General features: G+C 42.9%; 1 protein-coding gene across 3 annotated transcripts in view; it reads left to right on the top strand.

The window, feature by feature from the left end:
* Positions 1-18,475, top strand: part of PEPD (peptidase D) — a 142,993-nt gene that overhangs the window by 121,534 nt on the left and 2,984 nt on the right. For 2 of the 3 annotated variants that reach the window (XM_064386917.1, XM_064386915.1), the window contains 2 exons: positions 976-1,160; positions 12,806-12,997. In XM_064386917.1, coding sequence (XP_064242987.1) covers positions 976-1,160; positions 12,806-12,997 — 377 coding nt within the window. The remainder of the gene's footprint in view (positions 1-975; positions 1,161-12,805; positions 12,998-18,475) is intronic. The other variant, XM_064386916.1, reaches the window with a different exon arrangement.

Genomic DNA, 18,475 nt, shown 5'->3' with positions numbered 1-18,475 from the left:
TTATTTCCGTCTTTGAAGCCTCAGTACTTTCAGCAAAAAGTGATAATATAATTTAGAGATGACATTTATCTTCACAAGACCCTAGAACTGCATGCTTAACTGGATTAAAGCAAACGGAACTTGGTGGGAGTTTGGCCTTAAAAATTGCTCAGTTCTTATTTGTTTAATCATGCCAAAATTGAACAAGGAAAATATTCTTCAACTGTACCTTAGCCCTAGTTGTCTTGACTCTGCAACTGCTGCTCTGTTGATGATGACTCAATGCCATGGTGAACTAATTAGGACAGTACTTTGTTACTAACAAAAGAGCTGCTTTCTTCCTCCCTCCTCTCCCCAGCAGTTTGTCAAACAAAATTGTATACTATACCAAAATAATAGCAACCTAATGTATCCTGGCACTCTGTCTCTAGTCAAACAACAGTATTTTGTAATGCTGTTTCAGTACATGTATTAGAGGAGTTGTGTTTTACACAGCCCATTAACACAAGGGAATCATTAATTTCTGGAGAGTGTCTTTGCCAGAAAGATGTGGGCTTTAAATCTTCAATGTACGTAGAAAAGCAGTGTCCATGTCAGATGTTCTAAATGGGTATGATCATTCTTGAAAATGAAAGGATAGTAATGTTCTATGCTCTGCCTTTTAAAAAACTGCAATCTACAGTTGGCATTCTTATAGGAGACTCGTGGATGCATTTCCATCTGTGTGGACATGTTAGATACACTGTATTAACATCTTTTCGTGTGGCTCTGGATTAGAAGGTGCTGCTGTTTTCTCTGGTTTGTAATTTTCTGTACTTCACAGACACCTTAAAATAGTTTTGTCTTGTTTAAAGTGTTTTTGTGAAAACGCGGTTGCTCTTCCCACCTTTGTTTTTTATATAAACAAAGGGCACATGTGTTACATCTGTTTTTTGAAAGCTGTTGTTAGAGGCTTGTAGCAATAGTTAACTGAGCTGCCTGTTTCTGCTCTCCAAGGGGTCGCCTGGCCTGATCTGCACCGTCTGGCTGACAGAGTCCATCTGGAGGAGCTGACCAGAATTGGCATTCTGAAAGGCAATGTGGATGACATGGTGAAGGTTCATCTGGGTGCAATATTTATGCCACACGGACTTGGACATCTACTTGGAATCGATGTGCATGATGTTGGAGGCTACCCAGAGGTTAGTGTTAGCCCATTCTCAACTCCCCTGCAGATTAACCCCCTCGCTTCCATCAGCATTGCTCTACTTTGTGTGTGGTTACCCGACTGCATCTTCTCAGAGGTGGAGCAGATGTGCTCTTTTTCTTTAGATGTGGTATTTTATGCAGTCTACTCTAAGGAAATCTATTAGTTCATTGAAACTTAAGTTGTTTATGGGAAGAAATCAACTGATGGTGCTCTTTGGGCATGTTTCAATTTCTGTTCAATTTTTACATACACTGTGTTGTTCCCCTGTGAGTCACTGCTGTGACAGGCAGCACCCAAGTACCCTGTGCTGTGGCAGAGCATCTGAGTCTACCTGAGTCCTGTACTGGCAAGATTCACCTGCTCCATTGCAGGAGCCCCCTGCTGAACCTGGGCAGTAAATCACAGTGGCTGTGCCATCTGGAAACAAGCTGGCTCACAGCCCTGTCTTGAGCTTTGATGTCCAGGGTCAGCATGGGCACAGTGAGGATGTAGCAAGAAAAAGCAGAAAGAAAAAAGTCCATCAAGTCTTCCAGTCTTTGCACATGTGAAAGCATAACCTCCTGTATTATGAGTTTCTGCAGAAAACACAGGATTGTCTTTTTCCTTGAATTAATTTGGGGATTCATGACTGTGGTCTGAAAGCAGAACAGGTAAAATTCTGTAAGCAATGAACAGCAGTAGGTCTGCAATGATAACTAAAAGAATAAAATCTCTAAGGCAAATTGTACTTAATGTTTGAATAAAGGAAGTTTGCAGCAGCTTTGGAACAATTTCACAAGGATTGTGTTTGTTTTAGGTTGTGGTTATTTGAGGCTAACTATTTAAGGACTTTAAGTAATACAGTACAAAAATGGATCATTTTTCTCCTCTCATATGTAGGCCGTTCTTTTGCAAAAATCTGCAAAAGAAACAAGGAACCTCATAGGTAAAGTTTAAGCATATTGTGGTGCTTGTTCATGTTGGGTGACCAGGCTACATAACAGCCGCTATTGCTGGTTCAGTTTTGCAGGCAGGGGAGAAACAGTATATAATATTTGAGGGTACTTCTTACATTCACAGTGTAATTATAGTTGAGATAAAATATTGTGATAATGATGTAGTAGCATCAGCTAATAAACTTACATGTAATAAAAAGGAAACAAAGATCAAAAGCAGTGCTATTCTGATTTTAAGCTTTCTGCACTAGCTGATACAGAAAGGATGGATGCTTGTCCCTTTGTTCCTCCCAAGTGCCTTCTGTCTGTGCACAAATTGAGACATCCAGCAAAGCACAGGGACTGTGCTTACTTGGAGAGTTCATAAACTTAAAAATCCAGGACCCTGCTGTTGCATGCCTCTGCTTAGATTGTTTTCACTTGTGTTGTGAATAACCTCTCTGAATTTGGTGGACTTATAAAACAGGAGCATGTGTTCAGGACTAGGTAGGGTGAAGAGATAGCTAAATTTTAGGAACAAGTAAGTAGAATTCTGAGAGTGCAAAGTACCCTTCTTGAGTTTGCCTAAAAACTGTATTCTTTGAGGTTAGAGCAAGTACCTTACTGTCAAGGGAGATTTCTAGAACTGATTTTGTGTAAGTCTGAAGCAATGCACCCTGTACACCTTCCATCTCTCAGCAGATTTCAGTGGTGTGGCATACAAGCTATAGAATCTTTTTTTGACAATAGTTTTTGTTTTCATATGATTGAATTTATAATTGTTATATATGGTATTTTATATAATTTAAAGGTCATTTTTTGAAAGCAAACTGATCTCTCCACAGTTTTGAAAGAGCAGCCTGTTACAGATAAAAATGGATATAGGGACTGTATTGTCAACTGAGTTAGGCTCTCCAGTTTTGTGTTTACTGTGTGTAAAAATTCCAGAGCTCTACGCAGAATTTTATGTCTGCAAATACTGAAATTATTTGTTTGTGTTGGCATGCAACTGCATTCTTACATGAAGAATGCTTGCATGGCTAATTTACTTTCAAAATCTAATTCTAAATAGCAAATTCCTTGAATATGAAGCACATATGAAAGCTCATGAATAGCTAATATTCTGTATTTGCATATAAAAGTGCACAGAGATGGGTGTATGGCATCACCTTCGTTTGAAAAATTATGAGTTCTGGGTTTTGCAGAAGAGCAACTTTAAACTCTCTGTGTGGCATTAATTTCACCTCTGGTAGACCCTTCACTTCTCTCTGACCCAAAGCAGGAGGTTCTTTGACTGAGATGAGGTACCTGGGTGTGGGAAGGACCCTCCAGGAGCCTCTCAGGGAGCTGAGAGCAACTGAGCACCTTTCCTGCAAGTGTGGGACGTGTCTGTAATAAACGGGAGAAGGCTTATTATCCACGCCTCATTGGTTGATGAAAAAGCACATTTTGAAGACATCTAGTACACTCTGGAGTGATTTGTGGTGCATTTTAAATGTTTACCAGCTAGCGAGATCTTCTCAAAGGTTTTTATAAAGCCATTTTGGTGTTTATTGTACACTGAGCCCCTGCCCGTAGTATCATGTCCTTTTTTCTAGCTGGTTAAAAAGCAACTTCTTTGCTTTTGGCCAAGGGAATTTCTGGGAGTATTACAAACGATTTTTTAAAAATAAAAACTTTCCAAGTGGATATTATTCCATTATTTTCCTCAAGTGTAAACAGTTACATTTGAAATAATACAATAAACGTTAATTTCCTAATTTTTATCCGTCAGAAAGTTTTGTGTGTTCCAAAAAAACTATTTCCAGACATTGTTAGCCTAGATTAGTTATTCATTGGTAGCCAAAGATTTCTTTTTTCTAAATTGGCAATAATAAGTTTTCATCTTTTCCAGTAAGCTGCCTTCACATGCAGCATTGAACAAGCACTTTCTTCTTCTTTGACAAAAGTTGTAAATGCTTGCAGATTTTCTGCAAAGTATACTCTGGGATATTAGAAAATATAACATTTCCCCTTCCTATTTTTTGCTGTGATAGAGAACAACCGGTTTTGGCCAACAATGAACGTGTCTTGGCAACCTTATTTTAGGAAAGCATGTTCACAGGAGTGTGAGCACAGTGTTGGCCAGTGAAAGGTGCAAGTGAGAGTGCTGTTTTCAGGAGGGCTGAGCAGCAGGAGCTCCCTGGGGACTGCATCTCCTGCTGGGCACCGCGGCTTTCCTTGGGGAAACCGAGCACTGTGCATTTTGCCAGCCATGGATGTGTCTTGGAAACCTTATTTTAGGACAGCATGTTCACAGGAGTGTGAGCACCAGTGTTTCCCACTGAAGGATGCAAGCAAAGGTGCTGGTTTTCAGGAGGGCTGAGCAGCCAGGAGCTCCCTGGGGACTGCATCTCCTGCTGGGCACGGTGGCATTCCTTGGGAAAACCGAGTGCCATTTGTTTTGCCAGCCATGAACGTGTCTTGGCAGCCTTATTTTAGGACAGCATGTTCACAGGAGTGTGAGCACAGTGTTTCCCAGTGCAGCACACAAGTGAAGGTGCTGGTTTCAGGAGGGCTGAGCAGCAGGAGCTCCCTGGGCACCACTGTGTTCCTCGTGGGAAGCCGAGCACCGCGCGCTGCTTTGAAAATCCTCCTTCTGAGGGTCTGAGTGCAGCTCAAGCACTGCTGAAAATTCAGCCCCAGTGGTACTAATCACTTCAGAAAATCTGGCTCTCAGTCAGACTGAGCTTGCTTCAAAGGGTGAAAACCCCACTGGGCTTAGCTTCTGCTGTAAAATTTAATCATGGAGATGGTTTTCTCACATTCTTTCAGTTGTTTCTGGGTAAATTCGATATGGGATATAAATGAGGGTTTGTGCCTGTTGCAATGAAGAAGATGTGGTAGGTGGCCCCAAATTTTCAGGCCCTGAGGTAGATGAGGCTGAAGTTTTCATTTAAATCTAGGTTCTGTGTCTCTAGATGCCTGAGTTGATTCAATTTCATGCTATATTAATTGACTATAGGGCTCTAAAGAACACTAAGTGCATTTGATGACTTTCTATAATAATAAGCCAGTTAATTTAAGTTAGGTTAATAACTACTGTGATTTTCACATCTTATGAATTAAGAGTTTAATTTAGTTTTGTTTTTTAAAATTATAAGATTTACCTTAGTTTTAATTTTTAATTCAATTATCATGAAAAGCTGATGCTTTTGTTGCTATTCTGCATCACAATTAAGTTTGGAGGTCTGTTTTGGAGTTACCCAGATCCTTCCATCACTGTGCATGCTTGGGGAACATCTCTGCTGTGCACAAGCTGTGTCAGGCTTTAACAGAAAGCTTGCTCCCAGATCCCAGGTGACTGGCTGGGAATTTAAGTCACCAAAAGTACTGGAGAATACAGGAATAATCTTGTTCTGGCAAAAACTATTTTCCTTATGTATCCAACTTTATGTTGAAGCAGAAGATTTCATTTTTTTGTGGTTAGCATTGCAAATGATGCATTAATGTTTTTTCCTTTAAGAATCAGAGGATGAAGTGAATTTACCAAGAAGCCTAAAGCTGTTGTGTAGGGCCCTGGTGCTGCAAATTGCTTCACTTGCCATAACCTTGCAAAGCCTTGCTCCAGCTTTGGTTACCTGCAAACATGAAACAACCTGTGTGGAGGGCACTTAGGGTGCCTTCACTGTACAAAGAGTAAAAGGTCATTTCATTAGGTTTAACTTCTGGTTTTGTTCTTGCAAGTGATTGTACACCTTGAGAAAAGATTAGGAGAAAAAACTCGCTGCTTCTTCTTCATGGGACCCTCTTGAATCCTTTGTTTGTTTGGTGGGTTGTTTTGTTTCTTTGAATTCCTGCATAGCAAGGGCATACATGCAGCCACTGAGCAGGCAGGGAGCAGGAAGGAAGCACATGAGTGGAAACTGCCTTTCCATGCAGAGCACCACTGGAATCCATGGTCCTTATTGCTGCCTGCTGGGTCAAGCACCAGCCAGGAGAGTTTTCTGCAGCCTAGGAATCTTTTGTGGGGTTTAAACCCCTCCCAAAGTCAGCCTAGGATTCTTCTGTGGGGTTTAAACCCCTCCCAAAGTCAGCCTAGGATTCTTCTGTGGGGTTTAAACCCCTCCCAAAGTCAGCCTAGGATTCTTCTGTGGGGTTTAAACCCCTCCCAAAGTCAGCCTAGGATTCTTCTGTGGGGTTTAAACCCCTCCCAAAGTCAGCCTAGGACTCTTCTGTGGGGCTTAAACCCCTCCCAAAGTCAGCCTAGGACTCTTCTGTGGGGTTTAAACCCCTCCCAGAGTTAGGCTAATAGATCTCACTCTGCTGTGTCATCCTGTGCTCAGAAAGCAGCTTTTCCCTGTGAGGATAGATGCTGGAGCCTGGGTGTTTATGGAACTTGGGGCTTGAGCAGAGGCAGAAGAGGAGGGAAGGCTCAGGTGCCATGATGCAGACATACCCTGTCATACCACAGAGTTCCCCTCCTCCACTGAGAAAGAAGGTGTTAAGGACTTGAGGTTTTTTGTTGCTTGGTTTGGGTTTCATTAGTTCTGTTTCACTTTTTTTTTTGACTGAGATACTTGCTTATGTGTCTCTGACTTACTGGTTTGTTGCAAAAGACTTTGTGTCTTAACAGACACAGAGTTTTTATCTGACTATTTATTGTCCAGATATTTCTGAAATTTTAGCAGCAACTAATGGAACCTGTGTAGTTTTGAACAATTCATTCTAGGTGCAGTAGGAGAGAAAAAACAGAACAGTAGAGTTCTGCTTTCAATTACATGAAAAAAAGTAAGGTATCATTGGTATAATGTGGGGTTTTTGCTATACAATTTTCACTCATGGTATCTAAAGATCACAAAAGACAAAGCCCTTTCATTTAAGACTATTGCCTACGTCTGCTTTTTGTGTGTCACAAGAAATTTGTTCATTAGATTTTAAATGGTGCTTGTTACTGGTTTCTTTCTAAAACAGTGTTCTTGGTAGCTTTTGCAATTCTTTCTCTTATTTCTTATAAAACTCTTATACATTCTTCTAAATACTCTCCTCATCTTCCAGGTTAATGCTGTCGTTGTCAGCTTGGTGATTTTTACTATTTGCTATCTCTTTTTTTTTCCTCAAACTTATGTTCTAAGAGAAGAGAAAAAATACAGTCTATATGTTTTGTTATTTCCATAATGATAGCACTGGAGCTTGGTAACATCAGAGGATCAGAAAGCAAAAATTATATGGGTAGTTCTGCTCAGAACCATGCTGTAGTGCTGGATTGAAATCCAGCTCCAGCTGAATCATGGGGCAGCAGTGCCTCACATAAGTGGCAGATGATTTTCCCTCATTCCTTTCAATAACAGGAAAGTTATTAGGTAACTTAAACCTGATACCACAGTTAATACCTAGATAAAGAAGAAAACACTTCAAGTAAAATAGACAGTTAAACATCACGTGTCCTCTATTCCCCCAATATTAACTTTGAGCTGTGTCCCAAAAGCTCCAGCTAGTAATTAGATTCTCCTGCAGAAGTGGGAGCTTTGATTTGCAAGTGCCAGGAGTGATCTGTGGTGCTTGGGGCACGTTCTCCTGTAACCTGCTGCTGATTTCAAAGGCAGGGCTGCCAGCACTTCCTTGCAGGTGACTGTAGGCAGCTCAGGCTGCTGGGGAAAAGCAGCACAGATTGAATAAACTAATCTTCATTAGGAGCACTCAGCAAGTGAAACAAGGGCTTAGAGAAGGGACCAGGAGACACGTGAAATGGAATTTGAGACTTTTATTTTCCTGGCTGCACAGAGCTCTGCTCTTTTTACATTAAATGAGCTAATTAGAAGCTAGGTATATGCAGTGGGAGAACAGGGAAGAGTGAAAGAGCTGAGATTTCACTTTGGTGCTCATTTCATATTATCTAAATGTAATGTTAGTATTCTGATTAATTTAAATACTTGATTGCACTTAGCTTGGTAAAGTGGTTAGGACTTCACTGTACTGGATGTGTTCCAACTGGGACAGTCTGTCAGGCTCCAAAAAGTTCTGTGATGATTTAGCTGGAAAAGAGAATGTGAAACTGTACTGTGTCACTAATGAGCCTTTTACTGTGGTTCAGTATTTGCATTTATGAGTACCTCAGGTGTTCTGTGCCGTGGCTGGGGTTTGCTGCCACCACTGGCTCGAGGAAGCTTTGGGCTGATGCCAGCTTGCAGCCCCTGGTTTTGGCAGGGTGCCCTTGCATGTCTCTGCACTTGTGCATCTCCTGCTGCTCCAGGGCCCTGTGGGTGAGCACCAGCCAGCACAGGGACATCACCTGTGGTTTTCTTCTGCTCTGGTCCAAAAACAAACCCAGGGTCAGGCCTGAGTGGGCCTGGAGCTGTCTCTGCTCCTGATTGCTTTGCCTGTGGAACAAGATCCATCATGATCCACAATGGAGTTCTTCCATGGAAAAAGCAACATATTAACTATTGAGTTGCTTAGGAGCAAGCAGTAGTTCATCTTTATACTGAGATATTCTGGGGATATTGCAAATTCTAGTCTTCCACAGCCCTTTTTCTGGGAAATAGGCAGATTTGCATACTTCCTAATTCCCTGCTTATTCCAAAAATAGTAATATTTTGTATTCCTGTACACTTAATTTGAACTTTTATTTTGCTTACATAGTAATAAAATCAGTTTACATAATAATTCTCTTGTTCCCTTGACAGTCCTTATTGCTTAGCCGTGCTGGTTTTCGTTACCTTAGATGAACCATTAATTCAAATCCAATGTTCTTGGCAGGAGTACAGTCACAAATGACAATGTCATACATCTGTGCTTACTGAGGGAGGAGTGTCTCAATCTTAAAATGTGATCAGAACCTCCAAATAAAGTCAGTCTTAGAAAACAATTTCAGATATAGTCTGTTTTGCAATATGCAGGAGAATAAATTCAAAATTTAGTTTTCACAGAATATAACTGCAAGTCTTTTTTAGATGCCTAGGCATTAATATTTTCTAGACTATTCTGTACACTTTTTGAGGGCAAATTATCAGCTCATACTTTCTCTCTGTGCAGCACTGTGACAAGGGTCCTGCTCAGTGGCCAGGCCTCCAGGATATAATGGTGATAGGAGCAGGTACCCACACAGCTGCTGTACCAGCACTCACATTTTCACTCTTCACTTCATCTGACTGCAAAACAACGCCGTTGTCATTGTTGAAAACAAAGCTTGAGTTGTTCAGCTGTGAGATGTAGGGAAGGTTCCTGCTCACAAAGAAGGAAATCCATTAATGGCAGAAGAGTCCTGCTGATGGATGAGAGTGTGAGGTTGCCCTGTGGGGCTTTGGTCCCAAGAGAGTTCGACTTGATGAAAAATGGCAAGTCTTGTTTCAGACCTCTCATCTTCTGTTTGGGGATTGTGGTGTTTCAGTCATTAAAAAAGCCCTCAGTTTGTCCTGCTTTTCATAGACAACCACAGCAGAGTGAGAGCTGTCAGCCCCTGGCCCTGATGGGTGTGGTGGCTACCCAGGTGGTCATGAGTGCCCAGAGATCAGATGTCACTTGGGAGGCTGAAGCCATAGTCTGATATGTGTTTTAATCCAGCACTGTTCTCAAAAGAAGAGATTTTGTCATCCACTCAGCTTGGTCACTGGCTCCTCTCTGCTTATTTCCTGTGTCAGCTCATTTTGTCCTTCAGCCTTGCAGCAAATTGGTTTGGGGCTGTCCTCTGCTCAGAGTGAGTGGCCACATAAACACGTGCCAAAACCTGTCTCTCTGCAGCCATTCCACACATCTCCTGATGAACACCCTGCTAGTGTTTGTTAAAAGGGACAAGCCCACCCACTGCTGTCCTGCTTGCTTTTCAGCTCTGAAAAGCTGAGCAGTGTTACCCTTTCTTTGAAGGCCCACTAGAGATGCTTTCAGGGTAGGATAGAGCTGCATCAGTAGCTGCAGAATCCGAACACCTGGAGATGAAACCTGGAGCCACACAACCCAGGATTGAGACAGGATGGAAGGAATAGCAAAAAGACTTGGTGAATTCCTTACAGAGAAGTTAGAATTTTATTTTTGGGTGAGGAGCAATATTCAGGTGCCTCGGGGAGTCTCCCTGCATTGCTGAGAGATGTATCCAAATGTGTATTTTGGGTCCTGTTGCTGCTAGCTCCTTGGAGGAATAAGTAAAAGCAGGATCAGACTGCTAGCAGTCTAGAGAAAATGCCTACCATTGCTTTAGCAGCTCTACAGAGGTAAATAAAGGGGGCTACTAAGGCTTTGTTGTCACACATGATGTTAAACACCATTTATTTTAAGTAAAGGCAAAAAAATACGAATGCTGTGCCAGGGCTGCCTTCAGAGGATGTTTGCGATTGTTTTCCTCCTCTGCATTTGTCTTTCTAGCATCTGTCTTGGATTGACTGCCTTGGAAAAGGCATTTACAAGTAGAATTGAGAAGTGAACTTAAAAGCCAAATCTGGGTTGTTTGTTGTAAAGTAGCCGATAGATAGTTGGCGAGGCACCAAAAGGTCCAGACACTAATCTAATTGTTTACAGCTCATGGAGAGATTAATCCACAAGATTGGATGCCCTCATTTCCTTTACACATTACAATGAATGTGTGAAATGCCAAACCCCAAAGGGCAGTATGAGAGAAAAAATGGCTCCATTTCAGTGCAGTTATTGTTTCCAGTTTAGAAATATATTGATTTTCTTTGAGTTTTGATAAGAGTACAAATTCAAAATGCCTTGCTTAATATTACAGTGTTCTTGTTTCCTAGCCTCAGTAAAACAAAACCATGTTTTCTTATTTTGGTGTAATATATAGTGCTCTGCAAAGTCCAAATCAAACATATGACATAAAACACATGGAACGCACAGTCAAAATGGGCAAACCTATGTCCAAGTGTCCAGGCTGGTCAGCTCTAGAACTCTTGGCTACTGTAAGATGTTGTCCATTGGAACAGAATAAGCTCTGCAAAGGGAACAAAAGCAAACTCAGCCTTGCTTGGGTAACCAGTGGGGATAAAGCAAGCACTATGGAGGGGCTGCTGCAAAGCAGTATTTCTCTAAAATAGGCTTTCTCCGAACTGAAAGTGGAGCTCAAGGGCAAACAACACTGCAGGGCTGTGCCCAGTATGAAGAGGGAGTGATTCAGTAAGACGAGAACACGGGTAATGTGCAGGTGTGCTCCAGCCTCCCTGCATCCCCTGGCAGGTACACAGGAGCTGGGCTGTGCCAGGACACCACCGAGGGTGGTGCTGGGCAGGGTTTGTCTGGGAGAGAGGGGAAGTTTCATCCTCGTGGTGCAGTCATGCTGGTAGTGATGCCCTTCTGCCAGCAAGGGAAAGCACCATGGCTTTGGGCAGAAGCAAGATTGAGGAGAGCTGTGTGGAGAGCAGATAAACACTGTTGTGGTCTCACAGATGAGTTCACCTCTGACTTGCTGGCTAAAGCAGAGAAGGTTTCTTCAGCAGAGTGTGTGTGTGCACAATTGCAAGCTGCTGGGCCTGTCAGCTGTTCACAGGTCATTATTGTAGTTTGTTGGGGAAATTTTGCTACCATTGCAAAGAATTTCCAAAAAGCTAATGGGATTGAGATATGTTTATTCTGATATTGCATTACCTGGCACATTTGGGGGGAAGAAAATGAATACCCAGAACTGGTATTTGCAGTGTTTCTAATTCCTTGACTAAGCACATCCTCATACATTATTTTATTTTACCAGCTTTTGGGAAGGAGAGAATATTTTGCTAGTTCAGACTTGTTTCGACTTAACTTTTAATAATACCAATCAGCACCATGTTGCCTGAAAGTCTGAATCTGACAAAAGTTTAGTTTAAATGGGCTGCTTTTATGAGGTCATGTGTAGACTCATTGCTCCTGAATTGAGATCATAAATGTGTAATTTTAATAACATTTGGTGAGAATAAGTATTTGCATATCCTTGGAGAAATTGTTCTCTGCTGCATAGTTCAGCTGTTTCAGCCATGACGTGGCAGGGGCATTTCAAGATTTGCATGTCACTTACAATACCATACTTTGCAAGGGAGAGTAGAGCAAGGAATAGTGCAAATAAGTATTTTTGCTTGGTAGTGCAGTCTTTCTCCCAAGATAGAGAGTAACTGTTGCAATAGGACACGAAATAAAACTGCATCCATGCTGGAACCTCCAAGGTAAAAAGAAGGGAAGTTGATTTTCTGACTCCAACATTTATAGACTTTCAAAAGTGACAGTGGATTGGAGGATGAAAGTGCCACCACTCCAATGACACTGGACAAACCAACAGTCCATCAAACTCCTCCTCCTCCTCCAGAAAAGAATGCAAAACAATAATTATTTACATAAAAGTGCCTGAGAAACTTCATTATGAGAACGTAAACATCAGATGGCTTAGAAGAACAGGGTGACAAATAACAGTACAAAGCATATCCAAAGCCAAGATTTCTGTGGTGCAAAAAAGTGGGGCGTTGAGCTGAAAACTGGTCATCGCTCTATGTCAAAGCTAAGTTGTGGTAGAATCACTATGTGTTTAAAAAAAGACTGGACATGGCACTTGGTGCTATAGTCTAGTTGAGGCGTTTGGACATAGCTTGGACTTGATGATCTTAGAGGTCTCTTCCAACCTCATTATTCTGTGGTTCTGTAAATGGCACTGATGGGAGGGAGGCCATGCATGGCGAAGTGTCGCTCCTTTATGCTCATGTTTTACATCCTGTGTGTGTGACGGAGCAGCCGGCACAGGAGGGCTCTGTGTGAGGCGCTCCGTGTGCTGGTGCTGTCCCCGCAGGGCGTGGAGCGCCCCGAGGAGCCGGGGCTGCGCAGCCTGCGCACGGCGCGCCGCCTGCAGCCCGGCATGGTGCTCACCGTGGAGCCCGGCATCTACTTCATCGAGCACCTCCTGCAGCAGGCCCTGCACGACCCTGCCCAGGCCTGCTTCATCAACAGCCACGTCCTGCAGCGCTTCAGGGGATTCGGTGGGGTGAGTGATTCTTAGCGCATGGTCTCATTCATTGGTTTTCTCTTTGTTTGTCCTTACTGTGTATCTGAGGGGAAGTCTTTTGGGACCTCTTACCTCTTTTGGGACTTGTAATGTACTGCACATAGGGCTGTTCCTTGAAGCAGCACCTTGAGTCATTTGGACCATTCGACTCTGCAGACAAATTGGGGGGTTTTATTCTAATTTTTTAATGTGGTTTTTTACTAGTGATTAATTGATAGACCCATATTTTCCCATTGACTGAAATATCCTCTGCCAGCACCATAGAGTGGCTTGCCAGGTAAGTGTTTTGTCTAATGTGTGAAACATGTATGTTATGAAATATGAAACTGGGTTCTGTTTTGGTTTCCTTGACAGCAGCACAGTTCAGTGCTTCCTGCTGGGGCACAAGAGCCTGATGCAGTTTAAGTCAGGGAGGCAGTAGATGGAAGCAGCAATAATTGCTCTTACAGGATTATTGACAGAATGGCAAGAAACTTGTTCCTTGGGGGAGCCTTCCCTGTTTTCCAGAAGGGCGGCTGGTGGGGTTCCAGGGCTCAGTGTGACAGGCTCAGGCAGCAGTGGGCACAGGAGAATTGGCCACAGGAGGTAGAGGTGATCTGGGCAATCGTTCCATGCAGCAGCTGCTGGGCAAGTGGAGGGTTCTTGGTTGTGCATGCTGTCCAGGGCACGTTTCCCATTCAAAGCCACCGCCCTCGCAGAGCATTCAGCAGCTGCAGTGCTTCCAGTGGGCTTTTATTTCAGCAGGGCAAGCATTTGAAGGGTGCCACATTGTCCCTGCACAGAGGAGATAGAGCAGGCAGCTGCCATCCCCATCCTCCCCGTGCCTCTTCTGCCAAGTCCCAACACAGCGAGCAGTCACTGGTAGGAAAAGTCACTCATTAGGAATTGTCTGCTGCTGCCATTGACTCATTTATCACTGTACCCAGCCTTGAGAGGGTGATTACTGTAGCACTTTGGTCTGAGCTGCCTTGGAACCACCAGCCCTGACAGAGAAGTTGTGTGTGCTGTCCGCGGTCATGTGAGCCAGCCAGGCTCCAGGGCAGCCACCCATGGTGTGGGTGCAGCCTTGTTAAGAGACACAGGACTTTAGCCTTGCTGATATTTCATTCACTGCTCAGGTCTGGGACATTATCTGTCTCTGTGTTGTTTCTTTATCAAGATTTGCCAGCCAGACAACTGAGGTACTGGTGAACAAAAGGCAGCTAATTCTGCATTTTCTGTGAGCACATTCTGTGTGACAACACACACTGAAATGTATTTTAAAAGAAAACTGTGATGTGCTTGTGTAGCTTGACACTGCAATGGAAACAGGTTTAACTGTCTTCATTTTCCATGTAAATACTCTGTGGGAGTTTTTCAGCAACTGAATTGATTCCTGGTGGGCTTTCCCTGAAATTGCTCAGCAAAGCCCACATTTTTCCCAAATGGCTGTGAATGCCCACTCCATTTCTGCAGCCTGAGGTGTGCCTGTGGCTCACCTTCTGCCTGTGCTTGCACAGAACAGGAGTGACAGCCCGGGATCTCTACCTTGGTAATAAGTTGCTGGATCAGGCACTTTTGTTCCAGAAATTTCAAGCAAACTTTGTTCCCTCATTTTTGTTTAGCTTCTTGTAATGATGACTTGTAAGGACAGCTAGCCAACAAACTTTGCTAAAAGAAGGGGCAGCCCAAAAACGATTGAGCAAAAATCTAAATCTCTGATCCCCCTGTGAACAATACATTTTACTTAGGGAGAAAAATTAATAATACACACATACCCTGAGCCAGATGTTGTCACTTGATTTTGTCCAGGAGAAGAATGAAAATAAAATCTAAGACTGGAATACATCTGAATATTTCTGAATTTTTCACAAAAGCTGGATTATAGAGCAATCAAAAAAAGTTTTTCCATCTTCACCATTCTGACTTAATTCTGCATAAAAAGAAGATGCCATTTGTGTTGTGTAGAGTGGTCAGTTATGAACAAAATGTTTCATTCTAGTTTATCCAGAGTGAGTATTTCTCACAAAAGCATGCCAGAAAACTTTCTTTCTATGGGATTAAAAAAGATCTTGTAAAGCCCCATTTTTTACTAATAAATATTAATAGTACAGGGGCTAGTATTGGTGTCAGTTGTAGCTGAAGAGTTCACTACAGCCAGTCCAATTCCTTTAAGTGTAAAACACATTCTACAAAAGGAAATAAGTTGTGCATTTCTCTCTGCAGAGCTCAGCACTAATTAAAATGTTCTTAATTTGGTTTAGAGTAATTCACTTCAATAATGAACTAACATTCACTGAAGTAACACCACTGTAATTCTAAGTCGGTCCACACAGGGAATTTGTGGATTTTTCATAAATTCACCTTGAATTCATGTCTTTTTTGGGCTTTCAAGAACTTTCTTCACTGTGACAAGTTTCTGCATTGAGAAGCAAAGCTCTTGCAGTGTGCCAGAAAGGGCAAGCCTGTCGCCATTTGCTGCAATTTGTGCTGGCTGGAGTCAGCCATGAGGAGGCTGTGGAAGCTGCAGGAGCAGGGAAGAAGAGGCAGCGTGAGGTGTCCATGCAGTGCTGGGACAGACCATCCCCAGCCCACCTTCCTGCACAGCCTGTGGGGCTGTCCCTGCTGCTTAGGGACCTCCTCACGGGGCTTTTCACCTCTTCTGGGTCAAGGACAGATCCCTGCAGGGGGAAGCCAGAGTGCTCAGGGATGTTGCCTGTCTAGAGCCCTACACTCTTCACTTGACAGCTGTTGGGTTCAGTCCTCACAAACTTTCTCGGCCAATTTTGGGACATTTCAGTCACATGTACTTCAGTTCTCCATCTGCAAAACCAAGGTCCAGTTTTCAGAGGTCATAAATCCTGTGGGACAAGGGCTGCTGCTGGTTGCTGGCACAGTGCCTGGCCCAGGGCACCTTTGCTCTGCCTGGACTCTGCCCCACACGCTCCTGAATAAACACAGATGTGCAAATAGAGGGATGTGCATGCAGTTGTATGTATTGCTCAGGAAAAGCAGCTGAATCCTCAGGGAAGGGGAAATGCTGACTCCAAATGCTGCCCTTTAGGGTTTGACATTTCCATTCTTCGTAAGCTGATTACTGATTCATGCAGTTCATATGATGTTTTCTCAAAGACACAGTAAAGCCATTCAGTCTCTGTTCAGGCTTTATTTTCCCTAGGATTTGTAGAACTAGCACTAGACTTAGTATCTGAAAACTATGCAACTTAGGGAAAATGCTGAAAGACAGATGGGTGTTAAATGCATTACTTTCTTTTGTTTACAGATTTTTCTCATTTAAAAATTAAACAGATTTACAAAGCTCAGGAACTTGAAGATCCGCTAATATTACAATAAGTTTCAAAACAGTAGTACCTCCCTTACTCAGAATTAATGCTAAACCAAATAAAGAGCAAGATATATAACTGCTTCTACCTTTGGTTCAGAGAGCCATAAAGTTGTCTCTGTCCTGATTTTTATTTTTCAGAAGATTAGTCTCTGTTTCTGAGTTTATGGTGAATTTGTATTGTGAAATGAAATTGTTTATTAGGCAATAAATGTTATGCTCATCTGCTTTTTAATATTGCTTATTGTATCACAGTAATAGTGCTACACAGCATTTCTTCAAAAGTTTTCATAGGAGAGCAATTGTCTCAATGTACATACTTAACTTCCTTTAAAAGTTCTTCTAAGAGAAGTGATAGGTGTAGGCAACCCAAAAACTACTGCTAGGTACTTATGAACCTTCTTTAGCCCTTTTCTCTTGTCTAATTAACATAATTAGATTAAAGTAAGACCAGCTGTTTCTAACCTGTATTTAGCTTGTAGTTTAATGCTTCTTTTAGAGCTGGATGAAGGGACTGGGCACCTGAGGCTTTTTTCCCATCTGTATCAATTAATCTAATAAAGCACATGTCCTCACCCCACTAATATTGATCCTCTTCTATAAAAATGTGAAAATTTAAGTGTGGACATTTAAAATAAAGGTTCTCCTGACATGACTACTTGGTTGTGAATGAAACCTGCTTGTGCCAAGAAGACAACAGCAGGGGATGAGACTCCCTGAGCACAGAGCCTACAGGCCTCTACAGCAAACATTTGGCACAGCCACAGTGTGGAGCAGCAGGGAAGTGCTGCCCCAGCCCTGCAGCCTGGGTTTGGGGCAGAGCTCTGTTTCCTACCCAGTCCCTCTGAGCAGAAGTCAAACTCTGCTCAGGATAAATTTGCTCTGTTAAAAAATTATTGGGAAGTTGATGGCTGGGTTGAAATAAGTTCCCTTGGCTGCACACAGCTGCCTCTGTAGGGCACCAGCTGTAGGAACAGACCCACGGGTCCTCCAGCCAGACGTGTGCTTGTGTGCTTTGGGTGGTCCCACGTGTGGCATGTCCTGTCACCATTTCCAGACAAGTGTCCCACTCCAAGGTCTTGCAGTGTTAATGTTGCTGCTTTCCACAGCCATAATCAAACAAATGATCAATAGATTTTAAAAAAAAAGGGGACATTTCATCAGTTGCCTTTTTTGACATCTGGGATCTGTCATCATGGAAATCTGGATTATTTAATTGGCCAAAATAGTTTCTTGATTGTCAAAAGCCTCGTATATATATTATCATCCAAAAGAAATCAGCAAGAGCTTCAACCCTGTTTCCCTTGGAAGGTAACAGGGGGCTCTGGGGAGCATGGCTGTATTAGTAAGTCAGGACAAAGTGCGAGGCTGTTCAGAGCTGACAGCAGCCCTGGTATTTAACTCCTGTGCTGTCCTTGGCTGTGCCCCCAGGCCCTGCTTTGGGACAGAGTTGGGACCATTGAGTGGAGCCACATGATGGCCTGTTGCTGGTGCTAGGCAGTTGTGCAATCAGGTCTAGCTAGACAGATCATGCCACTACCCTTGATAAGAAAAAGGCATTTTTGGAGCAGCCCTGGCCACTGCATCTTTACAGGAGTGGATTTTTTTAGTCTGCCATTTCACACCAAGAAAGTAAAGCCTCCCCTAGGTTTTTGCAGAGCACTCTGAAAGCTGGGAGTGCAGTAAGCCTCACACTTCAGTGCCCAACTCCAAACCACTCTGTAGCCCTGAAATGAGCAGTACTGATGAACAAAGAGCCTGCAAACAGGGACAGCTCTGAGAGCAAGTTTCATAACCACTGTCCCCCTCTGGGAAAGGCAGTCCCAAACCAGTGAGCCTTGCCAGAGAGATCAAGCATCTTTTGTCCATTTGGACAGGAGACAAGATCAAATGACAGGCTCTCCTGTGAGGAAGGTTTTGCAGGTCCTCTGAAGCTGCTTCTTGCTGCTGCTGAGTTTAAACTCAGGGTGAAGCATGGAGGGTGTGAAGGAAAAGAGCAAATGAAATAATTTCCTTCCCCTTGAGAGCCTATTCCTCTGCACTCATGTTACTTTTAGGCAAAGGAAAAATTATGCACTGAAAATGGGAAATCTGACTTCTCTCTTGTGGCAAGCATCCATTTCAGACGAGATTCA

The sequence above is a fragment of the Passer domesticus genome, chromosome 12, assembly GCF_036417665.1.
Source record: "Passer domesticus isolate bPasDom1 chromosome 12, bPasDom1.hap1, whole genome shotgun sequence".
Taxonomy (NCBI): Eukaryota; Metazoa; Chordata; class Aves; order Passeriformes; family Passeridae; genus Passer; species Passer domesticus.
This window is presented reverse-complemented; position numbering and strand designations above follow the sequence as displayed.